The sequence below is a fragment of the Citrus clementina genome, unplaced genomic scaffold (genome assembly GCF_000493195.1).
Source record: "Citrus clementina cultivar Clemenules unplaced genomic scaffold, Citrus_clementina_v1.0 scaffold_3, whole genome shotgun sequence".
NCBI lineage: Eukaryota > Viridiplantae > Streptophyta > Magnoliopsida > Sapindales > Rutaceae > Citrus > Citrus x clementina.
The window spans coordinates 6,440,185-6,457,111 of record NW_006262339.1 but is presented as its reverse complement, the minus strand read 5'-3'; the positions used below and the strand labels follow the sequence as shown (position 1 = coordinate 6,457,111).

At 39.7% G+C, this 16,927-nt stretch overlaps 3 protein-coding genes across 4 annotated transcripts in view; 1 reads left to right on the top strand and 2 right to left on the bottom strand.

Moving 5' to 3' along the window:
- The first annotated feature begins 215 nt into the window (after positions 1–215).
- LOC18047917 (probable aminotransferase ACS10) lies at positions 216–2,753 on the top strand. Its single transcript, XM_006440394.2, has 4 exons — positions 216–964; positions 1,108–1,230; positions 1,608–1,768; positions 1,860–2,753. Exons 1-4 carry the CDS (start codon positions 467–469, stop codon positions 2,719–2,721), a joined length of 1,644 nt encoding a protein of 547 aa, XP_006440457.1. The 5' UTR covers positions 216–466; the 3' UTR covers positions 2,722–2,753.
- A 1,797-nt stretch (positions 2,754–4,550) lies between these two features.
- On the bottom strand, positions 4,551–8,399 carry LOC18047916 (probable LRR receptor-like serine/threonine-protein kinase At1g12460). Its single transcript, XM_006440393.2, has 2 exons — positions 6,328–8,399; positions 4,551–6,238 (listed from the first exon to the last, which is right to left on the bottom strand). The coding sequence occupies exons 1-2, from the start codon at positions 7,494–7,496 to the stop codon at positions 4,753–4,755; spliced, it is 2,655 nt and encodes an 884-aa protein (XP_006440456.1). The 5' UTR covers positions 7,497–8,399; the 3' UTR covers positions 4,551–4,752.
- Positions 8,400–16,096: 7,697 nt separating this feature from the next.
- The window catches only part of LOC18047914 (transmembrane protein 64), a 5,219-nt gene continuing 4,388 nt past the window's right edge, over positions 16,097–16,927 (bottom strand). The window contains exon 4 of one of the 2 annotated variants that reach the window (XM_006440390.2): positions 16,097–16,670. In XM_006440390.2, the coding sequence (XP_006440453.2) occupies positions 16,490–16,670 (181 nt within the window). In that variant the 3' untranslated portion in view covers positions 16,097–16,489. Of the gene's footprint in view, positions 16,730–16,927 lie in introns of both variants that reach the window. The other variant, XM_024188727.1, reaches the window with a different exon arrangement.

Below are 16,927 nucleotides of genomic sequence, written 5' to 3'. Positions count from 1 at the left end.
CAAATAGTTTGACATTGCCATAAAAGAAAGTAAAGTACAAGTTTTCTTCCCACTAATTGCAAAACAAAGAAATAAAAATTTCCATTTTCATTATCTAAAATATAATTTTAAAAAAATGATTTAAGAAAAAAAGGATAAACCTCCATTTACTCAAAAGTGGGCAAACAAAACTAATAAAATGCCCATTTTCGTAAACACACGCTCCCTCCAAAAGAGACAAAAAAAAAATCCCAACAACAATATCTCATCTTTCCCTCAAACAAGGAACGGCGCACAAAATAAAATTTTACAAATTCAAAAATAAAAACACCAAAAAAAGGAAAATAAAATTTAAACAATAGAAGCACCAGTGACAGCATCCTCCCTTCGGCTTTGTAATCAACGTGCCCAATTTACTCATCGAAGCCACCCGATATTTTTCCCATCTCCGGCAACATCCCTCCATGAGTCCATTTCAGTTCTTACAATGACCCGAGCCCGAGCCGACGAGGAACCCAAGCCAATCAGTAGTTCGAGCAGCAGCGGTGGAGGAACCGCCATGAGAGTGATTGTACCGTTACAAGGGGTGGTTCAAGGGAGGGGAGGTCTGTTTCTGGGCTCCGTAATCCCATGTGCCCTCTTTTACTTTCTCCAGCTTTACCTCAAACGATTCCGTAATGACCCGGGTGACCCCAACGACCCGAGCTCATCTTCTCCGACACAGAATACGGCTTCTTCCGCTCCGTCGCGGTCCAGTTCCTCGGGGCAGTTGACGGAGCATCATGGGTTGCCGCGGAGTTTGTCTCGGTCGCTGCTGTCGCCGAGAAATGTGGGCGGACCCGCTTGTGTGTCGGGTCGGGTCATCTCCATTTTGAAGACTGGTGAGACGCCGTGCGATGTGGGTTCAAAGCAGGTTGAGGACGACCCGTACGATGAAGTGGGCAATCCGGGTGGGGTTATCCAGCTTGGTTTGGCGCAAAACAAGGTGTTTTTTTTATAAAAAAAAAAAAAAAGAAAAGAAGAAAATATCTCAATAATTGTTTTGGCTTTGGTTTGTCTAAGTTGGGCTTTGGATAACAGAAAAATTGGTTTTAATCAACTTTTGAGCTTTTTTGTTGGTTGGTGTAGTTGTCGTTGGATTTGGTTAAGAATTGGCTTGCTGAGAATGCAGAAGAGGCGATAGTGGGTGGAGCTGGAAGTAATGGGATTGCTTTTTACCAGCCTTTTGATGGATTGATGGAGTTGAAAGTGGTAATGACATTCTGTAACTTATGCTTTTGTTTGTTTCATTTCTTTTATCTTTTCTCTATTTTCTCTTTTGACTGTGAAACTGATTAAAGTAGGCTGTGCAATTATTTGATTATAAATGACTTTAAACTAGCAACATGCTCTGAAAGAAGATTATCCTCTCCAGTAGTTTGTAGTCTGTTAAGAAGAGGTATCTCTCTTTGAGGAGGATCTGCGTCTGCCCCTCTCATGTGATTTTAGATTTATGTTGAATTACTGAAACTGTAATCTTTAATCCCTGTTCTTTTGTGAATTATGAATGGTGCTTTCTTTTGTGTGAATGATATTTTTGTTAACTGCAGTTAACCGTTTTATCTTCACCATGCACTCTAATCTCACAGGCTGTAGCAGGGTTTGTATCTCAATTCTTGGGAAAAGAAGTTTCCTTCAACCCATCACAAATAGTGTTGACAGCTGGAGCAGCTCCTGCAATTGAGATACTTAGCTTCAGCCTAGCAGACAGTGGGAATGCATTTCTAGTTCCAACGCCATATCACCCGTGGTAACTATTTATTCCCTTTGACAGTGTCAGAAGTTCTCATTCCGTAAATGAACCATCCTGTGAGAAAACTGAAGTTTTGCACTGTGTGCAGTTTTGACAGGAATGTAAAATGGCGAACTGGGGTAGAGATAATACCTGTTCCTTGCCGTAGTGCTGACAACTTCAGTCTAAGTATTACTGCTCTAGACCGGGCATTCAACCATGCTAGGAAACGAGGTCTAAAAGTTCGTGGGATTATAATTTCAAACCCCTCAAATCCTGTTGGCAATGTAATTAATCGGGAAACGCTTTACAGCCTTCTGGACTTTGCTAGAGAGAAGAACATCCATATAGTCTCCAATGAAATACTTGCAGGGTCCACTTTTGGAATTGGAACTGAAGAATTTGTGAGCTTGGCAGAAATTGTTGATTCAGAATACCTTGACAGGGATAGAGTTCATACAGTATACAACCTATCACAGGACCTTTCTCTTCCAGGTTTTAGGATTAGTGTTATCTACTCCTACAATAACAGTGTCCTGGCTGCTGCTAAAAAGTTGGCTAGGTTCTCTTCCGTTTCAGCTCCATCCCAGCATTTGCTTGTGTCGATGCTTTCAGATACAAAATTTGTTCAAAAGTTCATCAATATTAACAGGGAGAGGCTTCAAAGATTGTATGTAAAGTTTGTGGCAGGATTGAGGCAGTTGGGCATTGAGTGTGCTAAGAGTAATGGGGGTTTCTACTGTTGGGCTGACATGAGCGGACTGATCAGCTCTTACAGTGAGAAGGGAGAGCTTGAGCTTTGGGATAAGTTGTTGAATGTGGCTAAGGTTAATGTTACTCCTGGATCTTCTTGTCACTGTATAGAACCGGGATGGTTCAGTTTCAGTTTTACTTTGTTGACTGAAAAAGATATTCATGTAGTTATGGAACGAATAAGAAGAATTTCTCAAACCTGTAAATCTCACAGTTGAAATCACTTGGAATGCTATTTGTTTATTTAATAGAATGAAATCGCTTACAGATTCTTTGTAGAAGAAGCTCGTTTTACAATTGCTGTGATCAAAGGTGTGTAATGGAGTTTATTAATATTGAAGGCGATTTATGCCTCCTCTAGTCGTATAAGTAAGGGTAACATGACAGTTCAAATTTCAAAAGGCTTCACTATGAATCCCCAATCCATGTCTTACAGTTACTAACACGACCACCCGAGCAGTTTCAGCCATACCTGCTCTTGAAGACACCTCGGATGAATAAATTAAACCCAACTACATAAAATTCAGTTTCTGCAAAACTCCACAAACTTCCATGAAATCAAGCTGGAGAGGATCCACTCTCCAGCAATTCTCTTACGCGTTCACGCTATACCACCACCTCGCACCAGGACTCTCCACTGGTTTCCGCTTGGCAACCAGCTCCAAAAGAATCACATCAAAAGCTATAAACTTCAGAGTCCTTTAAATCTGGGCGTCTCTGTCACCTGTATACATTCATCTTTCACTCGCATTGTCGTTGCTTCAGAGATTCATTTGTAAAGTGTCACACTTTTAGTAAACCAAAGACTTCAAGTACCATTTTGGTGAATATTAAGGAAAACAAAATGTTCTAATGAAGGCGGAAATACTAGGTGAACATTATCATCAGAAAACGTGCAGGCTGCTAGTGTTTGAGTAGGCTCACCTTGTGGATAAGAGCCTAAAGGTTTACATGGAACATAATTTAGTAATAAGGATCTAAACCTTGACTGCGGACATAACAGTAAACAATGTCTTTACTTTCAAATGAACAAAGTTTGACTTCCGAAACTACAAGTTCAATACCGTGAGGCAACCTGACGTTATGCATCTTACTACAATATCCAAGTGATTTTTTCCTCCTATATGTGGAAGGTTCCACCGTGGAACTTCCACTTTAAAGATCAAACTGACTCCCACAACCAACTTCAAGATTGTGGAAGGTTCCACGACCAACTTCTCAAGCATTATTACAATTTGCAGCAAGTGAGACGCAACTTCAAGATCAAACTGACCCCCAAGAACCCCTGTAATTCAACCACCTTCAGGTGTTGACGAGAGGAATTTGGGAACTGCCGTCTTCTTTTTCCCAATCTTCGGCCTTGATCATCTACCTGCAACAATGAAAACAAGTACCTCTTATCACAGCACATCACATGTTTAACTCCATCATGCACATTTGGAGGAGGGAGGGGAAAAAAACCTAATAACACGAAACAATTAACAATACAAAACTTAGAAATTTAGTCATATTCACATATAATCATCATACAAACTCGTAACAGTAACAAATTCAACTCTATCTTGCATAATTGCTCTAGGAATGTTGGGGCACAAAATATTACAGCAAGAAGCATATTTGCCAGCAGAAAATAATATAGTCTAAAGATAATGCTACAAATCAAAAGGATCATCAAAATAAAGGATCCTAATGAAACAAAGTTTTGAGCATTCAAAATCTCTCTACCAAATTGGTTCAGCTCTGCAAATCCTGTTTATTCTTGGTATCTACTGCAGTTTGTTGCAGGTGGTACTACAATTTTAATTGACATTTTAATCTTAAATAATGCTCAGAAAATTGACCTTATTAAATTATTCATGCCACAGTGTAGGGACACCTTCGAATTATTTTTAATTTTTCAATGTAAAACAGATCATTTTGTTTTTTTAGGTGATATGGAACACGTTTAGTAACTTGATGTTCATGCCAAGCCAATTATAATTTGCTCTAATGTAAAAGCCAAATTTAAGAAGTAAAATAAATAAATAAATAAATCATTTTATTGAGAAGATCAGAACGTAAATGAATACAAAAGAATGAATTTTTTTTCCTTTTTGTTTTTTCTTTAGATAAGCAACTTGTTTACCACCTCTGCACAAAGAAACCCAAGCTAGACTACATGATCTTTGCTAAAAAAAATGCACTGTTAATTTGACTATAGGAAATTAGGAATGGTCAAAATAAACCCTCCACTTTGCGCTTTAACCAAACTATGATCCCAGTCCATTTCTTATGGACTCAAGCACTTGAACTACTTCAGCCATGCTCGGTCTTCTTGAAGGAACCTCTGATGTACAAATTAGCCCCAACTTCATAACCTGAATCAATTCATTTTCTGCAAAACCCCTTAAGCTTCTGTCGAAACAGGCTGAAGCAGAACCCCTCTCCAACAGTTCTCTAACATATTCACACAAGACCACCACCTCATTTGTAGTAGGACTCTCCACCGGTTTCCTCCCTGTAACCAGCTCCAGAAGGATCACCCCAAAGCTATAAACATCACATTTATCACTCAACCTCAGACTCTGAGCCAACTCCGGTGCAACATACCCGACTGCATTGTGGAATTTAGTTAAACCATAGTTGTCCAAAATGGGAAGCAGTTTAGCTAAACCATAGTCGGATAACTTAGGTTCATAATTTTCATCTAACAGTATGTTAGTAGACTTGAGGTTGAGATGAAGTATTGGAGGTTTACAGTCATGGTGAAGGTAAGAAAGTGCTCTTGCTGTCCCAAGAGCAATGTGAAACCGCCTAGACCAGTGCAGTTCAGGATTGCCAATACCACCAGTACTGGTACCTGGATAATTAACCCCATGTAGATTATCATACAAGTTCCCTTTTGGAACAAATTCAGACAGAATCAACTGCATTGTCGAGGACCAATAGTAACCTTGAAATGCTACCAAGTTGAAGTGTCGAATGTTGCTTAACCGTCCAATTTCTAGCTCAAATTCTTCTTGGTTTCTAATCCTTCCTAATGTCTCCAGCTTTTTTACTGCAATTGAAACCCCACCTTCGAAGCTGGCTCTATATACAGATCCTATTGAGCCACCACCTATGAGGCACTCCTTGTCAAGCAATGCTTTGGTGCCGGCCTCCCAATCTTCATACTTTGAAGGCAGACTCTTACTGAAGAGAACCAACTTCCCAATTATAACATTTGAATCCGTTGAACCCAGTGGTGTGCCCTCAACAACCATCGTCTCATCATCCCTCTTCCTCCTGCGTGCCTTGATGTTCATGATGGTTACCACACAAACCCCAGCAAGGATCAATGCTGCTGCGACAATTGCAACAATAGCTGAAACACTAAGAACTTTTGGATTCTTTGATGTTGGTGTCATACCCTTGCCTCTTCCTGAGCAGGAAGTCTCCAAAGGAGGACCACAGAGTCCAGTATTGTTTAAAAATGCTGATACACCAAAATGTTGTATGGTTGAGGGAATAGTACCGGAGAGGTTGTTGGAGGAAAGATTGAAATGTGTTAGATTTCTCAAATTTCCTAAGGAAGAAGGGATTGAACCGGAAAGTGAATTTTGTGACAGATCAAGCACTTGGAGATTGGACAAGTTTCCTAGACTGGGTGGAATGCTTCCATTAAGATGATTTTGATGTAAATCAAGGATTTTTAAATATGTCATGTTATATAAGGTTTGAGGAATGTCTCCCCCTAAAGCATTACCAGAAACATCCCTGCAACAAGATATTAGAAGTTTCTCAGACATTATTGAACCAATTGTTGCATATAATTTAGAGTATTTTAAGATAGTTTTTGTACTCACAGCAAGAGGAGAAACCGGCAATTGCTTATATCATCAGGAACTTCTCCACGAAGATTGAGATTGTGCAAATCCAAAACCTCAAGAAGCTCAATGCTTCCCAAGTTTGGGGGGATTATCCCACCAATGGAATTGTTGGCCAAACTGATCTTCAAAAGCCTCCTCAGATCAGTAATCCCAGTTGGGATACTCCCAATCAGTCTGTTAAACCCCAAATCCAAAACCTTAAGGTTTCGACAATTTGTAATGCTCAATGGAATCACTCCATCGAACTCATTCCAAGAAGCATCAAAAACTTGCATTCCTTCACCACAAATGCCAACCTCAGGGATCTCCCCATGGAAGCCATTATGCGACACATTGAAATAACTAATATTCTTTAATCCAAGAACCCCAAATGGAGCCAAGCCAATGAACAAATTGCTGCTAAGATCCAAATTCTTTATGCTCTGGCACTGGGAAAATTGCTCTTCGACAGTCCCTGTCAATGCGTTGCCTCTCACGGATATAAAATCCAGTACAGGAATATTGCAAATTTGAGATGGCAATTCACCGCTAAGATTGTTGAAAGAGAAATCAAACCCTTCAAGATAAGTACAATTGGCAATAGATAAAGGAATTGAACCAGAAAGATTGTTGTGAGACAAAGAAACAAACTTGGTCTTATAACAATACTTGAACAAAGCAAAAGGAATCTCTCCACTATAACTATTCCTTGACAAATCAAGCAGCCTTATATTTGGTAAATCACCAATAAATTCTGGTATTGACCCAGAAAGTGCGTTAGAACTCACATTTATCTTCCACAATGTTTGCATTTCAGCATACTCCTGTGGAAGATTACCTGTAAATCGATTGCCAAACAATGTCAAGACCCTCAAGGACTTCAAACCAGACAAAGCTGGAGACAGAACTCCTCCAAGGCTGAAGTTCCACAGGACAATCTTGTCTACAAAACCATCCGGGTTGCAAAACACACCCTTGAAATTTTCACAAGGATTGCCACTTGAAACCCATGAAGCCAATTTGTTGTGAGGATCATCAGTGATGTTACCTTTGAACTGCAACAATATTTCCTTATCAGTTGCGGCTGAAGCTGAACTGACTCCAAGAGAAGTAAAAATCAAGAATAAAAGAGCATGAGGAAGAACAAATTGTCGAATCCTTCTCATGCTCGAAACTAAATGAAAAATGGATCTACCCGTTTGGCATTATGAATGCTTGAATCCAACCTGAGTAAAGATCTACATCATTACAGTGGCCACATCGCAATCATAGCGTAAAGAATAAAAAAACCCATTTTTCAGTTCCTTGTGCATCACAATATGAACACATTCGTGTCAACAAAATGATACTCCCAAGTCAATACTCAAAAGGAAGATCTGGGGTTATTTTATTAACTTGGGGGGGTAGAGCGGAGAAGATTGAATTTTCGAAGCAATGAGAGAGCTTAAAAAGAAGAAGAAATGAAGGGTAGAGACAAGTATGTATGGGATTGGGGAGTAAACTAAACGATAATGAAATGGAAACAGAGTGTGGCTTTGCTGGAAAGGTAGCAGGTGAGGCAATTTAATAACTACCTATAAAAAAGTACATCTATCTCTCTGCATAGTATTAATGTGTTTATATTGGCACCATGTGCAGGTCCGTTGTGTTACTGTGCCTTAATGTGAGGGCAATCTTCAGAGTTAAGAAGCACTCGTATTATGATTTATTATGATTTTTGAATAAAGAAAGAGAGATGAAACTCTTTGTGTGAGTAGGTCCTGTACGTGCTTGTCCTGAGTCGAGCATTTATTCTCTTTCACCAACCACCAACAAGCCGATACCTCCTCGACATTATTAGCATTTAGCAGCTACTGAGTGAGAGAGAGAATAAGTGAGAAGAAGAAGAAGAAGGTGAAGATGATGATGATGATGATGAATAGCAAAAGAGAAGAACAAGTGAAGGAAGTGGCTTTTATGTTTCTCGGTTTTGTTGACTGAGTTGCTCTTTTCTTTGCATTCAACTTTTGCTTTTCTTCTATCCGTTTTGATTGAGACTTTATTTTCTTTCTTTATGTTTTTGCTTGCGGGTAGACGAGACGTCTAGTTTTCTTCTTTTCTTTTCTTTTTCGTAATATTATATATATTAAGGATAAATTCTTTGCGTATAAAACCAAAAAATTAATTAATTAATTCTCTGATGTTTTTAACTTTTTCAAAGTATAACCCAAATACGATTGAATATTTTATACCTAAAGTTATTATTTTTTATTCAATTTTTTTCCTTTTTAACAATTGCAAAACTCTTGCCGACGCCTCAGATACATTCTGGAATTTGTCCTCTTTTTTTATTTTATGAGTAATGATACAGTCACAAATTCTTATACAAACTTATTTTGTACAAACTGATGTGGCATGATAAGATTGGTTAAATTAAATATCACTTGGCCCACATGATTTATTTTTATTAATTTATATTTTCATTCAACCGATGAATTAATGCCACGTCAGTTTGTACAAAATAAATTTGTACAAGAGTTTGTGGCTGTATCATTACTCTTATTTTATTATTATTATTATTTGGGAAATGAGTTGGCCAAAATTGAAATTGCTTGACCAGCACCTGAATTTGGTCCTTAAATAAGACAGATAATTAAAGTAAACACACACACAAACTTTGTTATTAATTGTTGATGCTGAAATCTACTCGCCCTTGGACCGACCAGATTCTGTCACCAACGTTTGTGTTATCAACTGTCACTCGAACCACTGGGGTTGGAATCGCCCTTCCCTCTCTCACTAGACCTGCGTTCAGCAAAAACGGATCAGAGACGCCGGTGGTTTTGCCAGCGTAAACCCTCCGATGCCTAAGTTAGCACAAGGTATTTACGGGAAAACAGTGTAATATGGATTTAAGAAATTTGTAAGGAAATGGCCTGGTTGCAATTTCGCAGCGTTTCCCCTCTCTCCATTTTCTTTTTTCCTTTTTCTTCTTCGATGGCTTTCTCTTTTATAGCCGCCCTTTGTCCCACGTTTTCCGTTTGCCCCTTATCCCTCCTTTTTCGGGTGGTGGTAGCCCCTCATGGAGCTCTAACTGTTACATTGTGGGCAAACGTGGATCTCGTGTGTCCTTCAACCGTTCTGGGAGAAGCGCAACTACCGCGATCTTGTGGGATCGTGTTCCCGCTTTCCTGGGGATGAGTATTGGCTCGGCATATACTTCTGGTCGGTATGTTCCCCTGGTTGCACCATCTCTGATCGGCTCATGTTTGCCCCCGTGTTCTGCTCGTACCGCTTAGCTGAAATGGTCCGTGCCGGGGCGGAAACAGTAGCATGGCTGACTTGGTGCCTTTATGTACTCAACATTTATGTACTCAACACCAGTCCCCCAGTTTCTGGTCTGGCGAGTGAAATGAGTTAAGAGCAGAAACTGATGGTTAAATCTCACCAGCCGGGGAGCTTCTCTTCTGGGGAGACTCCGACCTGAGCATGGGCCTAAATGAACATGTCCATTGCATATCTGGGCTTATATCTAACCTGGCCTCTTGTAACGGTTGGTGACGTGGCCTCTCCAGACTCTTCGTATTTGAAATTTGAAACGACGGGCTATCCGTCCTCGATATATGGGGGGGTGAGCTGGCATATCCCATCACTTAAATGCTTCCATTTCCCCCTTTTCGTTTCAAATCCCTATACTGGAGTCATCATCATCTTGTTATTCGTTTCTCCGCCGTTAACCAAAATTCTCTGAACTTTGCTCACTACTTCCAGCGTTCGGAGTATCCATTTGCTGAGTGTTTTCTTTGTCGCGGCAGCGCTATCAGTGTCAGTCTATTCCAGGTATAACCTTTAACCTTTTCTTTGGCTGTTGTTGTTTGGGTCCTGTGTTGTCCCTTTTTGTATCCGTGCACTTGGGTTTGTTTTGGTGCTCTTTTGAAATTCCGATATGTCAAACCGGAAAAGAAAGTTACTTGTTGATGAGGGTGATGAAGAGTCAGGGGACTCGGGCCTCAATGTGCCAATACCCACTGATTACTTAGGCCCCTCCAGTAGTGTAGGTCCTCCCCATGGCAGAGATACCCATGAACGAGCAGGATGAGGAAAGCACCACATTTATAACTAACATGGGTTTGTTTTGTTACAGGGTGATGCCCTTTGGCCTGAAAAATGCAGGAGCTACCTATCAGAGGTTAGTGAACAAGGTCTTCAAACCATTGATCGGTCGCACTATGGAAGTATATGTGGACGATATGATCACCAAGTCAAGAGAACCGAAAGACCATGTGAAGCACTTGGAAGAGACTTTCGAATTGCTGAGGAGGTACAAAATGAAGCTGAACCCGGAGAAATGTGCATTTGGGGTCAGCTCGGGCAAATTTTTGGGATACCCGGTAAGCCATCGAGGTATTGAAGCCAACCCAGAAAAGATACGGGCGGTGATAGAAATGAGGTCCCCACGAACAGTTAAGGAGGTGCAGAGCCTTACGGGAAAGTTGGCAGCATTGAACCGATTCATTTCGCGAGCCACTGATAAATGTCACCCTTTCTTCCAAGTCATAAAGAAAGGGAAGAAGATGGAATGGACACCAGAATGCGAGGGGGCATTTGGACAGCTGAAGGAATATCTAGCCCACGCCCAGTTACTATCAACTCCGAGAGAGGGTGACCAGCTGCTCTTATACTTGGCAATCTCTAAGCAGGCTACCAGCTCGGTCTTAGTCAGGGAAGTAGAAGGGAAGCAACACCCGGTATACTACACAAGCAAGGCCCTGGTGGACGCAGAAACCAGATATCCACTAATGGAAAAGTGGGCGCTGGCTTTGATAACGGCAGCACGCAAACTCCGACCATACTTCCAAGCCCACCAGATCGTTGTGATGACTGACCAGCCACTTCGGCAAGTACTTCAAAAACTAGATGCGTCTGGTCGGTTAGCAAAATGGTCCGTGGAGCTGAGCGAATTTGACCTGTCCTACAGGCCCCGAGGAGCAATCAAGGCCCAAGCCCTGATAGATTTTATGGTGGACCGTGTTGAACCGGGGGAAAAGGTCCAAGAGGAGCAACCGGTAGAGCAAGAGGATTCAAAGGAGATATGGCTGGTAATGGTTGACGGATCATGTAGTGAGCAAGGATCCGGAGCAGGAGTTGTAATACGGAGCCCAGAGGGAACCGAGATAACATATGCGGTGAAGTTCGAATTTCAGCTCACAAACAACCAAGCTGAATATGAGGCCTTTATCACCGGGCTCGGACTTGCACACGCTCTAAGAGCAGAGAGGGTAGAAATCCGAGCAGATTCCCAACTGGTGTGTAATCAGCTCAATGATCAGTTCCAAGCAAGGGGAGAGAAGATGGGTCTTTATTTAAAGAAGGCCAAGCAGATGGTTGGGCTTTTCCAAGCAGTGGAGGTAAAGCAGATATCCCGGAATGAGAATTTCCGAGCCGATATGCTGGACCAGGATGGCAGCCTTTGCAGATCCCAAATTACCGAAGTCAGTTCCACTAGAGGTCAGGACCTCACCAAGTATTGAGGAAGAAGCAGAGGTGATGAGAGTAAGTATTGGAGAATCCTGGATGGACCCGATTCGCGCATATGTCCGCGATGGAGTTTTACCAGAGGACAAAAGGCAAGCAAGAAAATTAAAATGCCAAGCAGCAAGGTATACACTACTGGATGGAGTGCTGTACCGCCGAGGGTTCACCTTGCCCCTTTTGAGATGTTTGGATGATGAGGAGGCGGATTATGTGCTGAGAGAGATTCATGAGGGAATATGCGGCAATCACTCGGGAGCAAGAACTTTAGCCTTCAAGGCACTCCGGCAAGGATACTTCTGGCCAACCATGCACCAGGATGCCAAAAGGATGGCCAAGAATTGTAAAACATGCCAAAGCTTCTCCGAGGTTCCTGCACAACCACCGGAGAAACTGACGGCTATGACATCCCCATGGCCTTTCGCTCAATGGGGAATCGACTTGATTGGTCTATTACCTAAGGGACGAGGAGCGGCGACACATGCAATCGTGGCAATAGACTACTTCACCAAGTGGGTGGAAGTAGGAGTCCTCAGCCAGATCACAGAGAGGAAGACAACAGATTTTATTTGGAAAAACATCATCTGCAGATATGGGATCCCCTACGCCATCATCACAGACAATGGGAGGCAATTTGACAACGGCAACTTCAGGGAATTTTGCCGAAACCTAGGGGTGGACCTGAAGTTCTGCACCCCCGCACACCCCCAGGCAAACGGGCAAGTGGAAGCAGCCAACAAGGTGATAAAGAAGCTCCTAAAGACTAGATTGGGGGAGAAGAAGGGAGCTTGGGTTGACGAGCTATCAGGGGTACTGTGGGCCTACAGGACAACTCACAAAACCGCCATAGGAGAAACACCGTTCGCTTTAGCTTTTGGTCATGAGGCGGTAATCCCAGCAGAGATTGGAGTGGGGACACATAGAACGGAACATTTCGTTGAGGAGCAAAATGACGAGCAGATCTGCTTAAGCCTAGACCTGCTGGAGGAGAAAAGGGAAGGGGCCTCGCAGAAAGTGGCCCAATGTCAGCAAAGGGTCATGCGTTATTACAATAAGAATGTACGTGTGAGGCAGTTCCGAGCAGGAAATTGGGTACTTAGGAAGGTGAACCAGAATACCAGGAATCCTAACCATGGCGCTCTTGGCCCAAAGTGGGAAGACCCATACCGAGTGATACGAGCCACTGGACCAGGAGCATATAAATTAAAGTAAACACACACACAAACTTTGTTATTAATGATGAATCAAATAAGCAAAGAAGCTTTAAATGGCACCATCCAAATCAGATCATGCAATGTGGATACATAACCAAACCATGGGATTGAATGAATCCCTTTTCGCAAACCCATGGGTGGTTTCCCCCTCCTCCCCTTTTTTTTAATATTCTTAATTAAAATGAAATACATATATGTATGTATGTATCATTCCAATTTTTTTTTTTAAATTGCTCTTGTACAACTCGTAACAATAATTTTTACCCTTTTTTACCTCTTTTTTTTTTTTTACTTTGGCTTTAAACTTTGGTCCGGTAGCATTTGACTAAGTATGGTGGGATGGCAATATGGCATCAATCGGTCCGAAAAATACACAGAAGCGAGGAGGTTAGTGCGCGCATTATTTTTCTTTTTTGGAGAAGGTACGCACATTTATCTGATTCCGAGGCCATCCTGACACTATTTTAATGACCGTTGATTATAAACATAAAATAGAATAAACGGTGTGATCAACTTAGGTATCTGAAAGCACTTGCTAATTCTACCTAAAAAACAGAAACAAAGCCAAATGGTCTTTACCAGATCCATACGATCCCGTTTGTATGGTCCACATCAAAGGTGGTCCCCATCAGTTACGCATCCTTCTTTTATTTTCTTTAATTCCGAATATGCCCATGTCAACGTCTCACAGCACTGCAGCATAATACTTTTTTTGCCAGCGCTATACACGATGATCAGGTTGTTTGTGAAGGCAGAGATGCCTTTGCTTAATTTGTGTGCGCGAAGCAGACTCTTAGGCAAAACAGAGATTTTCAAAATAATCAAATGATTTTGTAGGGTAATTATCCAGTGTTCTTGGTTGCTCACACTATAGTAAAGCTAATTTTTTTTTTGTATTAAATCATCTGATATTCGAAGATCACATTAAGTCCCGACTAATTCAGATTTTAGTTAGGTAAAACCACTAAAGTGGTAAAACTCTCACAACAAATATTTAACGCAGCTGTATTTTTAAAATTCAAATCGAGGATTTTAGTTAAATTAGAACAATCATATACTAACTGATCTACGCGCTTGTTAGTACAATTTTATGAGTAGATAATTGCTTGTGAAAGATCCAAATTGATAGTGTTGTTCGAGTAAACATCTGAATATTTATGCCTATGTTACATGGATAGCAATTATGCCGTTGCTATCATTAGCTTGCTACGTCAAACAAAATAATTGTTGTGGATCTTGGAGCTGTTTTGCATGTGACATATGCTCCCACGTAATTATGCTGGAGGAGCTTGTCATTTAACCAAAAAAATCAAACACCATAATGTGCGTCACAGGGCACGGGGGATAATTCGTGACTCAAACGCGACCAGAAATGTGCATAAAGATTTGATGAGTGCTGGAGAAGGACTTTGACTTGAGAGGATGTGGTTTTAATTCTGTGTAACAATCAAATATCAATTAAGGTAAGATTGCTCGGCTCCCTCCAGGCTCCAGCTTATTAGCTCTAATAATTCCACATACTCGTACTTCATGTCATCATTATTTTTTTTTTTTATTGTCTATCATCATCAATCATGCAATTTTTTTTTATTTAAAAAAAAAAACTGTATCATGAAACTAAAACTATTAAAAATATTTGTTTTTTTTTTTTTTCCGATTAGAAGAAACTTGACAATATTTTTGGCTTTACCTTTGTTAGTATATCATATGGGCAGCTACGTATACTATGTATGCATTGTCTGTCGTGTGAATAATGGACAAAGACATAATTTGCCAGCTAAGATGACAAGAAAATGCAGATGGCACTTGTGATGATCCAGCACATCTCGTTGACATACTGAATACGCCGATCTCTTTCTTGCTATTGTTATCATTATTATTATTATTATTAGAAGGGTAAGCGGTACGTAACTTTTAACATAATTGCTATTAATTGTTATGTAGAAATAATTAATTTAAAAGTTTGACAAAATTTGTTCTTGAAAGTGTCAGTGAGTTTTAAAATCAGTCATACATATTTAGTAAATATTACCGTTAAACTACTGTAAGAATATAAATAACTAAATTAGATAGAATATTGAATAAAATTTATTTACATACACATATATTTATATAATATTTTTAATTGTGTATATATAAAAATTAATAGCTAAAATAACTATTTTGTATTATTAATTTTACTTTTATATTTGTTATCTCAATATAATTGGTAATAATAATAATAATTTCTTTAAAGTTAATAATTTTATTTTTTAACTAACAAGGATAATGTTGAATTTTTATAATATACATGATGATATATATGAAATTATATAAATAAAAAATAATTCTTAAAATCAGATTTTAAAAATCTACTCTTTCGATATTTTTTAAAATCTACTGTAAGATGGAGTGATTTTGTTAAAAGTGGTTTCTAAAAAAATTTACTAAATACTAAAATTAATTTTTAACTTTTCAAAAATACTTTTGAACCTCTGAAAAACAATCTCAAACAAGCCTTTAAGGGTAATTTGCTAAAGCTTTTGAAAAATGAGAATTGCCAAACACAAACTCTAAAATCAAGTGTCCAACTCAAAAGATATGCTCGACATTCAAAAAAAAAAAAATTGATAAAACATGTAAGACCAATGAACTATACAATATGAATACTCATTTTTTGTATCTGAGGCGATACATCCGACAGGTCATTATTCTGGTGACATTTTTTGAAACTGAAATACAAACTTAGAAATAACTTTGTTCAAGTATAGTAAGGTATATTTATTGAACAATAACTCAATGCCCCAATCTTGTACTGGGTGCATTATTGGAGAATGTACAAGCTACCGACAAGGCTCTTGAACTACATACAATCTAATATATTTGTGCATCCATATGGAAAAATTTGGTCACAACTCTCTAAGATTGTGAAAAAAAGGAAAAATCACATCGAAGAAATATGCCCACATGAACTCAATCCGGTCTCAAGAAAGAAATCAAGGATGCCATTAGTCTATTACAAAACATGAAATTCTACAGGATTCATCAGCTACGACAGGTCATTCCATCAAATTGTAGTACTTTGCATTCCAAAATTTCACCAACTTCCAATTTAGCCTTTTCAGGCACATGTTCAAATCAATTTATATACATTGAGAGAGATGAACAATGATAATATTCCAGAGGAACAGAAACAAGTAAAACAGAGGGAAAAAAAAAAAAAAAGCCTTCCTATCATGTTAGTGGTTTTTTTTTTTTTTTCAATTTTTTTTGGCTCCCTATGTTTCCTTTCCACACCTTTTTATACAGCATGATCGCCACAATAAACTCTGAATGAAGTTGGTTTAATAAATGAAACCTCATCCAGGCATCCAGCGTTGTTAAATATGCAGAAGGCACTCCTAGCTTGTGTGATGGTAAGGATTATCTCAAATGCAAACCAGAAAACTCACTGGCTACTGCAATAGAGATTCTCCTTCTCCCTGCAATATCTTGAGCTGCCTTTTTGCATACACTGTGAAGAAAATAGTGGCAGCAACAGATGCAGCAAATCCAAGAACATTTAAAATGATCTGTGGGGCTGAAAGGAAGTGGTGTTCGTGTGAAGCATCTGCCAAGGTACGTATCAAGATCCCACTGCAACAACAAGATCCCGATGAATTCGTTGAAATTCAAAGACATATGCCTCTCAAGGCCTGCCTTACGCATCCAACAATTGTACCGTGTTATCAGAGAAAAATACATTTAAGCATTTCTATTACACAAGAAACAAGTTCTTTAAAGAGAGATTTTTTTTTTTTTTTTTAAAAGGGTTAACCAAATGTTGGACTTCAAGGGGAAAAGCCAAACATTGGACACCTGAACACCAGCTGCTGTACAGTTAACATTCATAT